The 18,702-nt window shown below is 35.9% G+C and overlaps 1 protein-coding gene across 3 annotated transcripts in view; it reads right to left on the minus strand.

The window, feature by feature from the left end:
* LOC110038596 (protein ENHANCED DISEASE RESISTANCE 2-like) overlaps positions 1–18,702 on the minus strand; it is a 75,500-nt gene that overhangs the window by 37,799 nt on the left and 18,999 nt on the right. Inside the window, exons 4-10 of one of the 3 annotated variants that reach the window (XM_020743474.1) lie at positions 9,330–9,395; positions 8,734–8,837; positions 8,582–8,646; positions 8,304–8,417; positions 8,184–8,224; positions 7,956–8,056; positions 7,784–7,879 (exon numbers count right to left, since the gene is read on the minus strand). In XM_020743474.1, the coding sequence (XP_020599133.1) occupies positions 7,784–7,879; positions 7,956–8,056; positions 8,184–8,224; positions 8,304–8,417; positions 8,582–8,646; positions 8,734–8,837; positions 9,330–9,395 (587 nt within the window). Of the gene's footprint in view, positions 1–7,783; positions 7,880–7,955; positions 8,057–8,183; positions 8,225–8,303; positions 8,418–8,581; positions 8,647–8,733; positions 8,841–9,329; positions 9,396–18,702 lie in introns of all 3 variants that reach the window. The other 2 variants (XM_020743475.1, XM_020743473.1) reach the window with 2 other exon arrangements.

Consider the following 18,702-nt stretch of genomic DNA (forward strand, 5'->3'; position numbering starts at 1 on the left):
TGTCGCCGCCAAGAAACAGCTGCTCTCGGCTGCTTTCTGATGTTCCAGTAGCCCGGCAATCCACCTCCCTCATTCCAGCTTGTTGCCATTGTCACAACTCCTCCTTTTTCGTTGTTATCGTCCTCTTTCCTTGTCGTCGCTAGGACTGCCTTTAACAGTTGTTTCACTATTGTCCAACCCCTCTTCTTTGCAGCTGCCGCCATTTCAGCCCTCCATCATTGTTGTCATCACCCCAGGCAGTCCTCCCACATCACTCTTTGTTGTTTGCTTGTTTTCCGACACCGAGGAAACAGTCGCCTTGCTGTTTAATGCTTGTCAACCACATTTTTCAGCCCCGCGCCACCTTCAAAACCCTCGCCGACAACCACCACCACCCTTCAGATACATCTTGATTGTGTTTGTTTGCTTCTATTGTTATATTTTCCTTTGATTGTATTGGTCATAGCCTCCTATTTGCTTTCAGTAATAATATTTATTTTTCACTTTTGTGATTTGGGTTAATTATGGTATCATTTGGTATCAGAGCTAGCCTAACTCTAGTCATATCCTAAGATTTCTAGCATGCCCCATGTCTCCACCCAAAAATTTTCCTTTCTACCCTACATTACCATTACACACCTACTTCCACCTATCCACACTCAAACCCTAATTATGCTACCGAGGAGATAAGTGTCGGATGTCGATCAAAGGTTTATCATGGAAAAGATGCAACACAACTCCAACGAGTGCTACAACGGTTCGATGAAATTGACAAAAAAAATCATCCATAGGGGACATTAATTTCATTCGATCACCCACATCAAGAACCACTACCAAGAAGATTTGACATGACATATTGGAGAAGCCAAAATTATGACATAACGATGGATTTTGCATATTTTGATGTCCACAATGATCAAGAAAATTTTGTCAAGTGGCTCTGAACATTGGAATGTGACTTTAAGTGGTAGAACATCTCACTGGACGGAATAGTGAAATTAGATATCAGTAAGTTAAAAAAGAGTGTTATTTTGGTGAGAAATTTAGAAGAACATACACCAACGTGAGGGAAAAAAGACGAGCATTATTTGGTCCAAAATGAAACGAGAGATGCATCGTCAGTACGTACCAATCTACTACAGATGGGGGCCCAAACCGTAGCTTCAAAAGTAATCACCACATCCATGAGTGATCATATCTTACAGTCAAAGTTCAACCTCAAGATCTTACAACCAGAGTACACCCAGGAGAACATCCAAACTGACCACGCCTAAGAAACTGATTCAGAGTAGAGAATTGGTGGGAAAAAAACCAGTTTAACTGGTTCAGCTAAGAGGAAAGCAATGTCGGCCACCCCATATTGTTGTGTTACGGTTGCTATCCAAGGGGTGGTGCCTCCCCTCCCTAGTTATCTACATACATACATACATACATACATATGTAAAGAACATTTGAATCAAGTTCTAAATCAGAAAGCAAGAAAATATCTAAAATGAGATGTTAAATGCATAATTTTCTATATGAAAAATTGAGAAAAAAAATTTTTTTGCTATAAGGAAAGATATGAGACATATGGGAATTAAAGAAAATATGCAAAAGAGTATCACAGAAAAGAATATACAATATATAACTAGGTAATCTTATCAAGCAAGATCCTCATTTCATGCAATGAAGCTGAAATATTTTGATCATATGATCAGGTCTTAAACCACCACCTTATCATGAGTAAAGAATTTTTTTACATGAAAAAGACTTGCAATCAAGTGTTAATGAAATAAAAGATTATAAAAAAAAATTGGGAAAGATAAGGGATGCACTCTTATGTCTGATGGACAAATTAACTATAGAGAATAATCAATACTTATTTTTTTGATTAATTCATTTACAGATACTATATTCTTAGAGTCCATAAATGAATATGAATATTCAAAAATTGTAGCGAAACTCTTTTAACTCTTAGATGAACGAAAAAAAAAATGGAGAGAAAAATGAATTTCAAGTGGTTACAGATAATCACTCCAACTATGTTCTTATAGGCTTGTATTTTATTTTATTTTATTTATTTTTCATTTTTCCTACGATTTACCTGGTTTAAACGCTAATGAAAAAAAGAAAACACGTGTATTGGATACCATGTGCGACATATTATATTGACCTTACGTAGGAAATTGAAAAGATGGATTTAAGGAAACACACAAACAAAAAAACTTTGAATTTTTTGCTACATATACAATCATAAACTTATTCTTAACGTGATGAGAATTATATACAAGTTCAAAATTGGTAATACCAAGCATCACTCGTTTTGCAATTTCATTCATCACACTTGTCTGCATACAAAAGTGAAAAAAATTAAAGTATATATTTGTTTCCAAAGATTGGAATAAGTCCAGATTTAGTATTGATCAAAAATGAAAAAAGGCTAAGGAGATTAACCTAAGACTAGCTTTTGGCATGCTGTATCTTACACTTTGGTTAACAAAAGTGCTACTTTACTTCGTGTTTTACACTTTGAAGCAAAAAAAAGAAAGTCTTGCACATGGTATTGTACTTTGCACTTCAATAATATTAGTAAATGTGAAAATTTAGGTTTTAGATATGTAAATACATAAGAATTGTGTGGTTTGTATGTAAAGTCCCTAAAAAAATCATTTAAAAAGAACTCTAGATATTATTAAACCTATAAAAAACATAATAATAAGCTTTTCATGAAAATCCAATCCTCTATAAATGAAGATGGAGTTAGCAAGGCTATAGTACGAAAACTTTAAAAAAAAATTCAAAATCATATGTAAAATCATAGACCTGATCTACAAACAAGCAAACAGAGTCAGCATTGTTCAAAATGATAAAATAAAATCCTAATGCCTCTGAGATAGCGGAACTAGCAGGGATTTGGCTGAACACAAAGCAAACTTTTATTAACATCAAAATAGGGATATGACACAACCATGGAAGGGGAAAAACAACGACAGGCCAGTCATCTACTAAGGCCTGACAAATGAGATTCGAGAGTGGGGTAGCACCGTCAGCATAGTGTGGGTACGAGAAAGCGTTGGCAACGGTGAGATGCGTAAGGAAGGGCGTTTGGGATTCTTGTAGGTGGGTTGGATTGTGGTTGGAGGGATGGACAATAAGGAGAGGCTATCGAGAAGTGCGGCAAGGGAGTAGGGTGTTGCTCAGGTAGCTGGGTAACAAAGATAGGTTGCAGGGAAGGGACGGCAGAGTTTTGGTGTGCAGTTTGGGTAAACAGACATCAACGGTAAGCGACAGGGAAAGGCGATTGGGTTTTATGTTTAAGTATGGGATGGTTGGAGGTGGAGGAGAGGGGAGGAAAAGGATCGAGTAAGAGTAAAAGGAAAGATACAACACAAACTCATAGTAGGATACAGCCGGAGCACCACCACCTCCTCGAATACAACCCTAAAATAGGGAGAACACTCCACACAAAAATTTGAAATATGTAAAACCAAGATTGCCCTAACTCTGTGAAACAACATCAATATATGGACTCCAATTAGAGGAAAAAAGGAAAGAAGTAGGAAGGAAACTCCCACACAAGAGGAATGGGTGAGAAACTGCAGAAAATAGTCATTAAAGGATTTCAATACGTAGAGAAGCGCAAAGGAGAGGCGACAGTCTCACTCTGTCTCGCGATCCTTCTGCTCCGCTTCTTTGCGTCCTGTGTTTTGGGCCATTCCCTAGACCGGCGAGGGAGAAACCAACTGGCATTTTGAGCCCAGCGTAAAGTGTTGTTAGCGTCCTGTCACGACCAGGCCTGAGACTTGAAATTAACTAAGACGGGAACAGAGGATCCGACGATAAAAAGTATAACACTGTTGTTTTATTTATATTACTATTACTAACAATTTAATATAGAAAATACATAAAAAATTCACTGGATAAAGCAATAAAAATTTATACATTTCTTATCATTCTCGTCTCTTGTATACATTTGCTCTTCTATTCATTATGTTCAAATGTTAAAATCTAAAAATAATATTAAAACAACATAATGTGTCATCTAAAGATAACCTAAGAGTAATCACACTACAAAACTACAGTAATCCATAGAAAAGAATATAATATTTATGCAAGTCTATAAGAAATAGTACAATATACCAGTCATTCATATTTTTTATAAGCAATTTGATTCTGTTTATAAGCAATCTGATATATGTTTATAAACAATCTCTGTTTATAAGCAATCTGATATATGTTTATAAATAATCTGATATATATTAATGCATGCATCAATGCCATTTTCTAAATGAAAATGCTTAATCTTCTATATGTATTTACTTTAACTTTACATTTACTTTATACTCTTTACAATTGATATGGAATGCAATAAAAATTTGAAAGTTTATAATTTAACCAATCATAATTCAATGAAACAACTATGATTTATTATTTTATATGACTTAATAAAGAAAATGATTTGAAGTGAAGTTGTAATTTCTCTTTCGACATCTTACTTCATCTACACAAGTGAATAAGGTGGTCAAGTGCCTCGTGTGTTACGGAGCAATTCAAAGTTTTTAACACTTTCAACGATGCTAGAAATCATATGCAATCTCACAATTAGGTAAAGCCATAACAAAGATCAAGCATTTGCCCTCATACTTTTGTTCTAATTGGCATATTACAAAATTAACCTCCATAGTGATCTTTTCATTATAAAACAAATTTATTCTCATGTACAAACAAAATTCTTATAAGTTCTCCCCCATTATCTTTCTAATTTATTACATTACTATGAAATTTGGCTCCTCATAAATTTCACGATCTGACACGAGAGCTTGGAGTTTTCCAAGGCAGGAACAGACTGTTGAACGGTAAAATCAATTTTTTCTATTTTTATTTTATATCAATATCAATTGATAATCCAAAAGTAAATAAAAAAATCACTAAATAAGAAAATCTAAATTAGAGTTGTTATAAATTTACCTTAATTCAGATTGTTCGTGTCTTCTATAAACATTTCTTCTTCTATTGCTCATCTTTCGATCAACCGATTAAACCTGAAATGTTAGTTTAAAATAGCAGTGTGTTACAAAAACAGTGGTACTCAACTCCAAAACTATAGGAAAATAAAATGCATGCTAGCCGATCAAAGATAAATTAATGTAGAATAAGTAATAATTTCCTAATCAATTATTATAATTCAATAAGTTCCATGACATTTCATTATATTATAATATATCATTTTTTTGTCTATAGCACTTTATTTATACAACAGTCACATGAGCACCGTCTAAATATTAATATCAATAACATTTTCTATTTATGTGCACAGGTAACTTAGCATTCCCACGCTAGTGTCATAAAGGTGAACTTCATCATAGTCAAATGCACATACGAGCATATGATAATAACTATTATATAATAATAATCATTTTATTCTCATTTATACAATAGCCAATATATTTGTATAATAATATTTATGATAATTTAAATAATGCTAAGTACACGTCATTCCTAAGATTTGAATAAAAATTCAATAAAACCATAAAACATAGATATGCAGTGATTTCCAGAACTAGGAACAACAAACACATTTAATTTAAAAGAAGCAAAAATAATATCATAGCATAAAACCACGAGTATTCACCACAATCTCAAATGTCTTGCTTTTATTTTCTTTCTGCTCTCACTACTTTAGAAGAACCCTAATTATCAATATAAAATATCGATATCAGTGTCAGTCATTATTATTGGTATTTTTATTATCTTTTATTCTATTACATGTTTCTTTATCAATTACTTAAGCTTGACTAGCCTTTCACAAAATTATGTGTGTGTGCGCGTGTGTGTGTGTGTGTGCGACTAAAGATCCTAATTAATGTTTTATCATTTAGTTGTCGTAATTTTACTACTGCTCTTCTCGAAATAATGTCCAAATTTTTCCTTACAATATTTTATTTATTTAAATTACTAATACTATTTATATAAAAATTCAATCTCAGTTATTAGATATAGATTAAATTTTTTAATGTTAAGGTATAAAATTAACTTTTAATACATTTAATTCTAATAATTATCAACATTATTATTATTTTATTACTTTCTATTGTTTATCCTATAAGTATTCAATTTAATACTTTTATATAATATGAAAGTTAAGTTTAATAATTTCATTCTATTTATTATTATTTATCAAATAACTTCAGCTTTTCAAAGAACAAAGTAACTTGTAAATAATTAAAAGAAATATATGACCTATATAATGTCATTTGAGTTTAGGAAAAATAGAAGTGCCTTAGCTCATGCTCAGCTAGGCTTACGATCAAAACAAGTTCGCTACACTTAGCCTTCTTACTTCACATGCATCCACGCTAAAGCTGTCTCGATAATTGAAATCACCTCGAACCCGACTCCCGCACTATCCTCTTCTAGTCGATCTTTGATTGTCGACATAGGTAATCAAACACAAGCGCACTGTCGCCCTAGCCTACATTCGATCGCCACTTCCTACAGTACTCACAGGCGTTGCGGTCACACAATTCCAAAAGCTCTGCCTCAGACTCTCTACTTCACTTCTTGCGTCGAATAGCCCTTCGATGCCCTCATGTTTGCATTATGTTCGTCTTGCTCCAGCTTCTACTGCTACTCACAACTGCCTTCATTGCTTTCTTCTTCACATGTTACTGCGTCATCTCTCTGGCTTTTATGTAAGGCACATATAGTTTTGCCTCTTCTTCTCTTCTTCCTTCCTCACTCAACTCGAGTGTCAACGAACATCTTCTCCTTCTATGCCCCAAACCCGAATGTTGTCTTCTGCCTCAGCGATGCTGCCATTAGGGTTTCGCTCGTAAGTCTTCTCCCTTCTCCATTCTCGCTCTCTATCTTGACTTCTACATCGTCTCTCCAAATGGAGATGTTCGTCTCCTAAATAGAAACCACCACGACGGTTATGTTCAAACCGACACTGAACCCATTAAAATTCCTTTTCTTACTTTTCATTGTATTATATTTATTTATTTTGAGTTATTACAATATAATCATCATAATCATTAAAATCTCCTATAATCTTAAATAATGATGTCAAAAATATTTTACCTAATTATTTAGCATTCTTTTAGACTTCGGCATCAAATCAATAGGTATGTTAATCAAACTAATCTAATATTATCCATAACTCTCCAAGTTTCAGTAGATATTTCATTTAAGTCGAAAGCATCAGCTTTATTCATCTTCCTTGAGGCCTTAAATTGCTTCATCAGCGCACAGAGGTTAAACACAAATTAGGACCTCCTTAAAGAATCAAAAGTTCATACTGGTTCTACATAAGGATCCGATGCTTCCACTGCATACGATTCATACTTGATAAACTGCTTATCAGATGACTTCAATCCATCCACAACACCACCATCTAGGGTAGGAAGCCCTCGTTTCTTATTCATCTCAGACCTGAAAAACTAGGGCAAGCACCATTGCACGAAATAGTTTATTTCAATTTAAACTCAATTCATTTCAGGTTTGCTTAGGTGCATGTCAATGCCTCATTTGTTGAGCTTTGAGAAATTAGAGTTTAAGAATGAAAAGAGGAAAAAGAAAAAAAATGCAAAAAATCTTCAAAGAGTATATATAATCATGATGAAGTAGACAGCTTCAAGTACTATTATTTATTTGCTTTAGAAGATAAAATGCAAATCAAGAAAAAGAAAATCTGAAAGGAACATTAGTTAAAATAAAACATGCATTGTGTCAACACATATTAATATCTACTGAACAATCAGCGTAGATAAAGAAAAAATAAGATGGACCAAAAGAAATTTGCTAACTTTTGAAAGAGCATTACATGGAAAACCAACCCAGCTGCAGTCTATGATATAATATCGCAGTATGTCCATCTACCTCCTCTACTAAGCTTCCATATTGGAAGCTGCAGTCCCACCTACAATATTGAGAGAGAATCGTAGGATCCAATTACTAAGTGCAAAGTCAGAAAATCCCACCGCACATTAACTTACTCAAATCGGGATCCATCCATGGACATCACAAGTTCAAATATTGCTTCACAAGTAGCCTCTACTACACCCACAGCTTTCATTGCTTTACCACAACTTCGTGGCTGTAAAATACAATTATCAGAAGATAAATTCAAGCAGATTAACCTGCTTATAACATTATTATCTTTAAACAAAAAATAAAGTTTCTATCCTTATCAGCATAAGAAAATAAGCGGTTTCATCACGTACAAGATAATCAGCAACTGAAAGCTCTTCAAAAATGCGAAGACCTGCATATTTTTTAAGAAATAATAAGCTAACTTATTCTATTGTTTGAAACTTGGACTGGTTAAGAAGAAAAAATCTTGCCATTCTGGCATCTGACAAGACGCCAATGTTTTCTAGAAAGTACTTGATCTGAAGAACTTTGATTTAACACAGAATCATTCTGTCTTGTCCAATCAAGCACTGATTCGGGAGGACCTGCAATGGGAAAAGTACAATCATGCAACATAACATACATCCCCAATGCATAAAAAAAAATGATAATGTCACATCACAAAAACATCAAGAGAATAAACATAGAACTAATCAAACCAAACAAAGAATCCTTACATAATCAAACTAAATAAAGAATCCTTACATACCATTGCCAATTGTTGTCCTGCGAATCATCGTGCGGTTGGTCACCTCCTCATCCTCGGCACTTGCCCTGTATGCAAAAAAAAAAAAAAAGGGAGTTTTATCAGATAGACTGTTGTATTATCTGTTCATTGACTTTATAGATCAGTTATTTTACAGGCTTTCCCTGTCAGATGAAGAAGCATTCTCATCAGCATTAATGCCAGGTTTCGCCAGAAATGAAACATGTGCCATATTTCCATTAGGAGTGTTTAAATCTTGCTGCTGGAAACAGAAGTGGGATTAGTTATTCTATCAAAAAAATGGCAGACAAGAAGGGAAACTTTGAAACTCAGGAAATTCTCAAACTATGGACGCAAAAACAAAAAGGGTTCTGTACAGCATGCTGGGTACGGGTATTAGACATCTTGCATCAACAAAAGGGTAACATTTTTTGATTCTTGCTCTATTCTTTTCTAAATAATATAATAACCATTTCTCCGCACTAATATAAAACAATCGTAACCATTTCTTACAAAAGAACTGAGGCAATAAAAGATTTTGATTAGCGCTCAACAAGAATGAAGAACTCGTGAGACTGATCTAAAATGGTTGGAAGTAAAGTTAATGATTAGGATGATGACAAGTGACGAAACAAAAAAAAAAAAATTAAAGTTTGATATTCTACTCAAATGGAACATTTTTATAGCTTTTGAACAGATTTAACTTGCTAAAACCTCAAACAAAAAAAAGGGACCTTCAATTTGTGGCAACCTGATCGATCACAGATTCAATTTTTTCCTTCCAGATCAGAGCCTCCTGAATGTTGAATGCTGCCATCTGCCAAAAGAAGAATAGAAAATAAGCTACTGAATTAGAGTGATTGCAAGAACTAGCAAGCAAAATGAATCAAAATAGCTTAGCAATAATAATAGAGACCTACATTGATAAAGAAAAACTATTTTCCAATGAAACATCTCCATTGTCACAAACAAGACCAATAGCTTAGAATTAACCAAATCAGGAACTGCGGTCGGGCGGTATTAGCATTTTATTTACTTTCCCCCGATTTTAATAACTTCTAATTTATAAAAGAGCAGCTAAGAAACCACAAATTACACTAAATAGAAATTCAAATCATCCAAAAACAACATAATCTGTAAAGAAACATCTCAAACAACAAACAAAAATATCACTACTCAGAAGTAAACAGTACAACGACGACAACCACAACACAACAAAATACCCATGAGCGTAGTCGTCCTCCTATAAACAAAATTTTTCCTATCAGACATATCAATGTAGTGATTTACCTAAAAGAAATAATTAATTTAGACAACAAATTTGCATGAATTAGTGAGTAATTTTAATATTATTATACATTAATATCCAAATGCTATGTGTGAAAGAAAAAAAAAATTGTTACATTATTTAATCATACTGTAAACTTTCATTTTAAAATCTAACCATTCCCGTTTCAATTTTAATATTTATCATTTTTAACATCTTTAAGAAGTCATATCAGGATTATCATAATACCCGAAAGTCTCCTCAAAATTATGTTTTTAGGTACCCTCAAAATGTTTTGCACCCGAAGGTACACATTTATTTTCAATTCCTTTTTCATGCACAGATACATCGCATCTCTAGGGTAATCTTGTATGACTTAAGCTTCTACATTTCATCTCATTTAAATTACCTCCCTTTAAAGATATTGAACAACCAATTTTTCTTCTGATCATTTCATTTCATTCATTTAAATAATTCTTTTAACTTACAACACACATATAATTATAAAAAGAGATATTGGAAGCAACAATAAAGTCTTGATTAAATAAACCATCAATTTAGCACATAAGAAAGTAAATCACCTTTGCCATAAACGACCTTTTTAAAATCTTAATCCTAAAATTACTTCATTTTACTATCACCTCCTTTTACCATACTTATTTTGTCCTAACCACAGCCAAAGCCCTAATTCATTGAATAAAATTTTCTTTAACTACAATTTAAATTCATTAAATCATACTTAATAGCATCTATTTATTTAGCAAAATATTTTATATAAATAAACACACAAACTCACCTTACCAAAGTTTGCTTAGATCAATCTCTCTCCTCTTTTAGCTCGCACACTTCACCAACTTCTGCTTCCAAGTCAAAAATTTCTATATTTTGAGTCATGATTTAATTCGACTTCCTATCAGTATTACATATATAAACGCACACACAAAGATATGTGTGTGTATGTGTGTGCGCGCGGGGGCAGATATATATATATTTATATATATTATAGAAAGCCTAAAAAAAGCTAATATATTAACCAGAAAGAAAGATACAGATACAATGTGTTGGAGGGCCCAAACATGGCACCCTGCCAACACCAAAACCACAACGGATTCCAAAACTAGAAAATACAGAAAAATATATTAGAGACATAAAGAAAGTCTAAAAATGTTGAAATACATAGTATCAGGTGGTTAGAGAGCAACCCAATTTGGTTTTGCCTCTGCCTATGGTTCTAGGGAAGATGGTTCTACTATGGTTCTAGGGAAGGAGCAAGCTAATAAGTTGGTAAGATGATTGTCATTGATAATAGTAACCAATGTATCATCCAAAATGTTCCCGAGCTGGAGTCGGCCTCCATTCTTTTTCTTCCTCCTGGAATAGACCTGTCATTCCTCGTCCGAGGATTGGCTCACCTGATCTTAGTCTAAAGTGTGTTGGTTTGAAAATGTGCAGATTGTTGAACATTAGAAGCAACTACATGTTGTACCCGCTGATCTGTTATTGGATCAAAAGAGCCCTCTTGTGTTTCTTGACATGTATGTGAGTCTTCTTCAATAACAGTAGGTGGTATAAGCACAACTGGATCTGTAGTTGTAGCATGTTGTTCTTCCTCAGGAACTGCGGTGTTGGGAAGAGGATCGGGTTGCATCTTCTTACCAGGAATAATAGGTGGTTGTTCATTAGCGATATTCGGCCTTAGATGAGGATGCAAACGATAACAAATAGTAGAGTTGTGGCCAAACATACTACAATGAGAGCAATAAGAAGAGTGTGATTCAATTTCAATATTTTGTCAATACCCGTTGTGAGTAGTTCCAATCCACACCTCATCCGGAGCTGGTTGAGTGATATCTTTCTCAACTAACACACAAGCCACAGAGAGTCTGATGACAGCAAGCGTAGGACTATCAACCCTGAGAGGCTTACCGTAAGCAGTTGCTAAGAAGTAGAGAATTTACAAGCTGAACAGATGTAATTTTAACCCCGGAATTTAATCCAGACTGGAATGATAAGGGACTCCGCTTTTGGGTCGAAACCAACAGTCTACTTCAGAATTTTCATATAACGGTTGTCGATCTTGATAACTTTCCAAGAAAAGATGCGAGTGTAATCGACATCATGAGACAACTGAATCAGTATATGTCGACCGTCAAGTAAATCAATATTCCAACTGCCCAATAGTTTCATAGCCTCAAAATCTTTCCGAATGATCTCCAGTTTTGGGTAACCCTACAGAAATTTCACCACTAGAATAAAGCGTCAGGAAGACGCAACCCTACAAAAATTTCACCACTAGAATAAAGCGTCAGGAAGACGCGAGAGTACTGGTTTCAACCTCTGTGAAAATAAGAGCAGACTTCCCATTTTTTTTTCCTAATTTTTTTATGAAGGTGTGATGCCACCACCTTTAAGAGCCTCGTGAAATGATTGTGGGACATTGCAGGATTTTCCTATATGAAAACCAGTATCTAAATCTGAAAGAGAAGCACGAGTAGGAATATGAAAGTTGTCGGCATGTCTGTGTATATATATATATATATATATTAAATTCAATAAATAATCTAACCAAACCCTAACATTCCTTTATACTTCGATGGGCTACCCTTCCCGTATGCACGTAAGGCTCGCTTCTTCCTTCCCTTCTCCTCTTCTTCCAGCGCACAACAGATTACTATGGATCCCATCTCCTTCAACTTCTTCGATGAGACACGGAACCAAGCATGACAAAACGCGAGCATCTTCCCTTTCTTCTTCCTTCTTCCTTCTTCCTTCAAACTTAGTTCCACTCCAGTATCGTCCATGTGAAACAATCACCTACCTCATCCTTTCTTCGATTAGGATAGCGTCGCCTCCTCCTTCGACCTCGACGCAAAGCGTCACACTCGACACTGCCTCCTGAGGAAACGAGCGCCTCTCCTTCCTTCAATCACCACCTCGCTCGCCTCCTAATTCTTGTTCCGATAAGAGTGTTTCCTCTCCTTCATCCTTTCCTTCCTCTACTTCGTTTTCCTTCTTCGATTTCCGCTCCCACTCATTCTCTGTTTCTGTTGGTTAGAATGGGTAATGCAATTCCTAAAGACGGTTACCCCTTAAGTGCCTATTGGATGATGATGATGATTATTATTATTATTATTATTATTATTATTATTATTATTATTATTATTTATTTCAGTTATTAGATCTATCTAGCTTGTAAAAAAGAGAAAAAAAAAAGAGCAGCACAATGGCTCTATACAGTTATCAATGACTACATGATCTATATCAGTCATTCTAGGGAAAAATAAAGGTTATCATGCCATCAAAACCAACAAGTAATGCAGCTTGGAAGGGCATTTCAAGATCCTTCTATCCATTAATCCACAGGTCATCCAAATTAATGCTTAAACTATCCAGGCACATCAAAATATCTCCTATGGAAGTTCTTGTGCATTCATGTGTCGGCCGTTTTATTGTTCAACTTGAATTGCCTAAGAGGGGTCATAAATATTAAAGAGCAACAAGTTCAATATTGCCATTTTGCAAAGAGTAACCATAACCATCAAGGCTACATCAAACGCTATAACAAAAGATTATTTTGTTGCATGAAAATACGGGAGAACATCCAAAAGAGTTCCTAGATGTAAAGTGTAGCAGGAGGGGACCGCAGAACTGCAATTTGCTGCGTTATCGCGATCCCACAATTGCGGGAGTTTGTAAACCTGCAGAATGCTGCCCAAATTTCCCTATTTTCAACATATTCCCTTTCTTTTTGATTTATTTCCTATTTCTATATTTTCATTTCCTATCTTCTTATTTCTAAATTGGGCTTTTACTTAAAGAGGCTTATAAGTTCTTATCTTCTGATTGAAGGGACTTTTACTTTGTTTTGAGTGCTATGGAGATTTTAATCTCTTGGTTCTGCCGAATGAAGTGTTGTATCATTTTTCTTTTACAAATGCTGTGTTTGTAACTTGTATAGGAAAAAGTGGTGAACCACCTCGACATCCAAATCGGGTCACTATGTCGTTTGTGATACTGGAGCCGAATGGCCAAACCAAAAAGAAACACAAATATTATTATTGAAATTAAAATCGGTTACGACTCTTCAAAACATGAAATAAATGAGAAACAAACACAAAAACACAAGCCAACACCTCGAAAGTATGTCCCCAGGGCAGTGGAGGTTGGCCCAGTGGATCCAAAAGCTTGGGGCAGCAAGCTTGAATGCGGGAGAGGGGCCGGCAGAGATTGAAAGGTGAACTAGAGGAGGGGAAGCAGGTTAAGGTGGCAGGAAGGTTTGTTGGGCGGCTGGGAGGTAGGCTGAAAGGTGGGGTGGCAAGCTGTGAAGGTGGGGCAACAGCGCGGTGGCCGCGACTTTCTAAATGCTCGATTTCTAATTTAATTTTTATATCTTTTATATCTTCTCTTTCACACTTATCAATGCAAGGATACGTATCGCTCAAGTAATACATGGCTCTAGTGAAGTCCTGGTTATCGATCCCACAGGGAATACAACGGAACTTTAAAATGCAAAACGTAGTGCAGAAAGCCAATATCTAATTCACAATGCGCGTACTGAAAATATTAAAGTCACTAACAGTATAAAGACGATTCAATATTCAAGTTTATTAAAGTATTAACTAAGCTTCTAAGAAAGTTATCTAACGTCAAACTAAGTTTTTTTGTTGCAAGTTTCAAATATGGAGAAGACGTCCTCCCCCTTACAATGATGTTGCGGTGAGTGAAAGATAAATAATAGTAGGATATTATGTTGTGTCAAATAAGAGCATTCCTAGTCTTTACCCTCTTTCGAGTGCTGTAAAGAATATTGACTAATCCTAGGTTCATCTCCTAAATCAATAGCTAGGCTAGGAGGATACTGGTTGTCACTCCAGAGCTTCCACTTCCCTTCCCCTGAAGGCTAGCTCTTGTTTTAGTTTACAAACACTATGACCAAATTGAGAATTTTAGTCTGTCACTCTAAAATCTCCAATTCTACGCCCAATAAAATATATTTCCCTATTTATTTGCATTCAACCCCCATGAACTTTACCATCCATGAGATTTGAATGTGATCTTCACTATTATTGTAGAATACATAGCCCTTTCAGATCATATGATTCACAACAAATCTTAACAATTTAACTGATTATATCGAAATGTAAATGAAACACTTAAGTGTAAAATCATAACAACATTTTGGCATGAATTTGGCACAACCAATCTAAATCATCACATCACCACATCTCATTGCAAGGAGAAAGACAAAGAAATCTACTCAGAATTCATGAGGAAGATACGACAAAACAAGGATTTTATATTTAAAAGCAACGTCATACAACCATAAGAAGTAAATACAACTTCTCTCAAGTTCTTCCTCAATCAAATCCCTTGAAATTCCTTTGAATTCTCTTCTCTCTTTGCAACTCCACACAATTCCTTTTTTAGATGAATAAGGGAGAGGAAATCTCTCACTTTCCTTCTCCTCCTACACTCCTTAGAGAGGAATCCAACACAAACCCTAACTCTCTCACACTCTCCAAACAAGATGAAACACACTCCCCTACACTCACACCACTGAATTCGGGCACCAAAAGTAGTTTAAATCTGTTTAGAACAAATTCCCCAAGAGATTTCCCAAGCACCCCTTTAAAATCTGTCCAAATACATTGAATTTGGGCATAAGTCGGCTTTGGGTGTCGGCAACGCTCAATTATTCAAATCATCCCATACTATCTGGAAATGGGCGTCGTCGGCGCCAGTAGGCAGTTTTGGCCACTTTGTCTCTTTTTGCTCCAAATTCGTTCCTTTTTTGCTTCATTTGGCTCCAAACACCTAAAATCGTCATACCTGCAACAAAACATGAAAATATATTCCTTTAAAGTGCAATATCACCAAAAATGAGTAAAAATACATATAAGAAATCCAACATATTTTTGGTGTGTCACGGGGAAGGCTTGTCAGCACTTTCAGAGGGTTGACAACGAGCAAGAAAGTGCTTGCAACGATGGGGAAAGCCTGGACAGCAAGGTAGACTGCTGGAAGTGGGTCGGTTGAGTGCTGGGAGAAATTCTGGGAAGGTGGACAGCAAGATTGGGTTGTTCAGGAAGGGCGGCTGAGTATTGGGATGAAGCATGGGGAGTTGGGTCCTTGCTGGGAGAAGACTGGCAACAAGTTGGAGGGAGGACAGTAGCCGACGGTTGTTGGGGAAGAGGTGTGCTGGCCAGGTGTAGGGCTCGGAAGCGGGTGGACAGTAGTAGGAAGGGTGGAAGGATGGATAAATATCTTGGCAGGGTCTATCTATAGTCGGACACCACCCGGAACAGTAGAGACGATCACCACCTCAAACAAGGGACAGCTGGAACACTACCTTGACGTTGAATATAGCCCTCCAAGGAAAAAATATCAAGACTAAAACCTGAATTCAAATATCAAAATAAGATCCTCTAACTCTAAGCACATCCCCGTCTATTTATAAAGAGTTTTGACCTATTTTCAAATATTGGAAAGAGTTTCAAAATAAAAAAGGAGAATAAAAGGATTTCAGAGTATTGGAAAGGCTTTTAAAATAAGTTTGAAGGAAAAAAGAGATTTTAGATTTTAAGAAAAGCTTTTAAAATAAGCAAGGAGAATAAAATAAAATCAAGATTCATATTTTAAGAAGGGAATTAAATTTGTAAAGGAGGCCTAGAAAGGAAAATAAGAAAAGAATGCAAGGGAAGAAAAGGAAAGAAGGACAAAAGGAAAGAAGGACAAAAGAAAAGGAGGGAAGGAGAGGGGAAAAGAAGGGAAAAAGGAAAGGCGGGAAGAGAAGGAGTCGGCAGTCCCCCTCCCATGAGGATTGGTCGGTCCTCCCCAGAGCCCCACGTCAGTTTGTTTCACTGTTTTCAGCTAGGACAACCACCATATAGCCTAAATCTACCACCCACCAGCAGATTTTAACACATCCAATTCCAAACATCGTCGACCGCATCTTATCATTCCACAACCACCACCCCACTAAAGGTTTGTTTGGGGGCAACTACGTATTATTGTTAGAGAGTTGATGGTGAAACAGTGTGTTTATTTGAATGATTCGTCATGTTGCAAGTTTTCTAAAAAAAATTGTTATGCCCTTATATGTATCTGTTAGTCGTAAGTACGCAATTTCAAGAATAATTCAAACATAACAACAGCATAACCCCAGTGCAAGAATTCATTGTGATTCCAAACACACAACCATATCTATATTGTGGCATCTCGTTTCATCTACTTGAGAGAGCTGAAGAGAGGGAGAGGAAGCAAATAGTTCTAGAAATGAAAGTGGAGGTAGAGGCAAGATTGAGAGTGGGACAAGAACAAGAAGTCGAAATTTAAAAGGTAAGTTTAAGAATTTAATTAGGTTAATTAATAAAAAAGTTATATGTATGTATGTATGATATAATATATATATATATATATATACACTCATTTGCCCACGTGGTGGGTAACCCTCAGACGGAGTCCTTGGTGGTATTCCCCTCAAGCTATAAGAAATGTCGCGAGGGTACAGATGATTCCCCTTTTGTTAATAAGGGAAGTAGAAAAGGCGGAAAAGAAGCAATCTTTTTCTCTGAATCAGAAATTTCTACCCTGACGTAAAAATTCAAGTTTGCTCTTATTGGAAAATTTCAGTGGGGACACTTTCCTCTGGATGGTATCGAGAAGACGATGTTATCAGACAGAGTGTTGATGATCTTAAGCTATTAGACAAGTGGAAAGTGAGACTCATGGATGAGAGACATGTGTTGATCCAACTAACAGTGGCTGAAGTGGCTGAAGACTGCATCAGAATTTTCTCCATCAAGTTCTCTACTCTATTGGGGTCATCATTGAGGATCTTTTGAAGTTAGATCTGCCTACTTTCAACCTAACCAGACCCTCGGTGACCAAAATACTTGTGGAAAGGGATGTTACTGAAGTCTAGCTGGGCACAATCCATAACGGTTATTGACAACAAATCGTCATGGAGCACAGACCCCCATATCGTACCCACTATAAGATATTTGGTCATGTCCTTGATAAATGCCACAAGTTTCATCCACCACAAGTTTCAAAGGTTCCAATGAATAAGGATGGGTCTAACCCCACTGCTCTGGACATTTTAGTTTCACCTGAGGAGGATACTACCAGACAAGAGGTGTCTGAGGAGGATAGGATACTACCAGACAAGAGGTGTCTGTTGCCCCTGAGGACCCCCACCCCATGACACTATTGTTACTGTTACTGCGAGTGATGTAATGATGACACCTTCAAACCCATAGAAAATAATACTGGACTATTACCTACAAATGATAGTGTTCAGACTGATAATTAGGAGAGGCTCGTAGCTCCCCTTCTTCAGGAAGTATCCGGTGTAGCGGCAACTCATACTTCACATATACTAAAACCTATTATGGGTACTACGGTTGGCATTCCTACTGCTTCATCTCTACCACCTCATCAGACTGATTCTTCAGATGAGGAATGACAGATCTATTCCAGGTAGAAGAAGAAAAATGGAGACCAACTACAGCTCGGCAACATATTGGATGATACATTGGTTACTACTGACAATGACGATCATCTTACCAGCTTATTAGCTTACTCCTTCCCTAAAACTAGAGGCAGAGGCAAGACCAAATTGGGTCTCTCTCTAGCCATCTGATTTTATATATTTCAGCACTGTTAGACTTTTATTTAAATACCTATTGTATTTTTCTATTTTTTCTAGTTTTAGAATCATTTGTGGTTTTTGTATGGGCAGGGTGTCATGCTTGGGCCCTCCCACACATTGTATTTGTATCTTTCTTTCTATTTATCATATTAACTTTTTTGGGCTTTCATATATATATATATATATATATATATATATACATTA

This window comes from Phalaenopsis equestris, unplaced genomic scaffold (assembly GCF_001263595.1).
Source record: "Phalaenopsis equestris unplaced genomic scaffold, ASM126359v1 Scaffold233208, whole genome shotgun sequence".
In the NCBI taxonomy this organism is placed as follows: domain Eukaryota; kingdom Viridiplantae; phylum Streptophyta; class Magnoliopsida; order Asparagales; family Orchidaceae; genus Phalaenopsis; species Phalaenopsis equestris.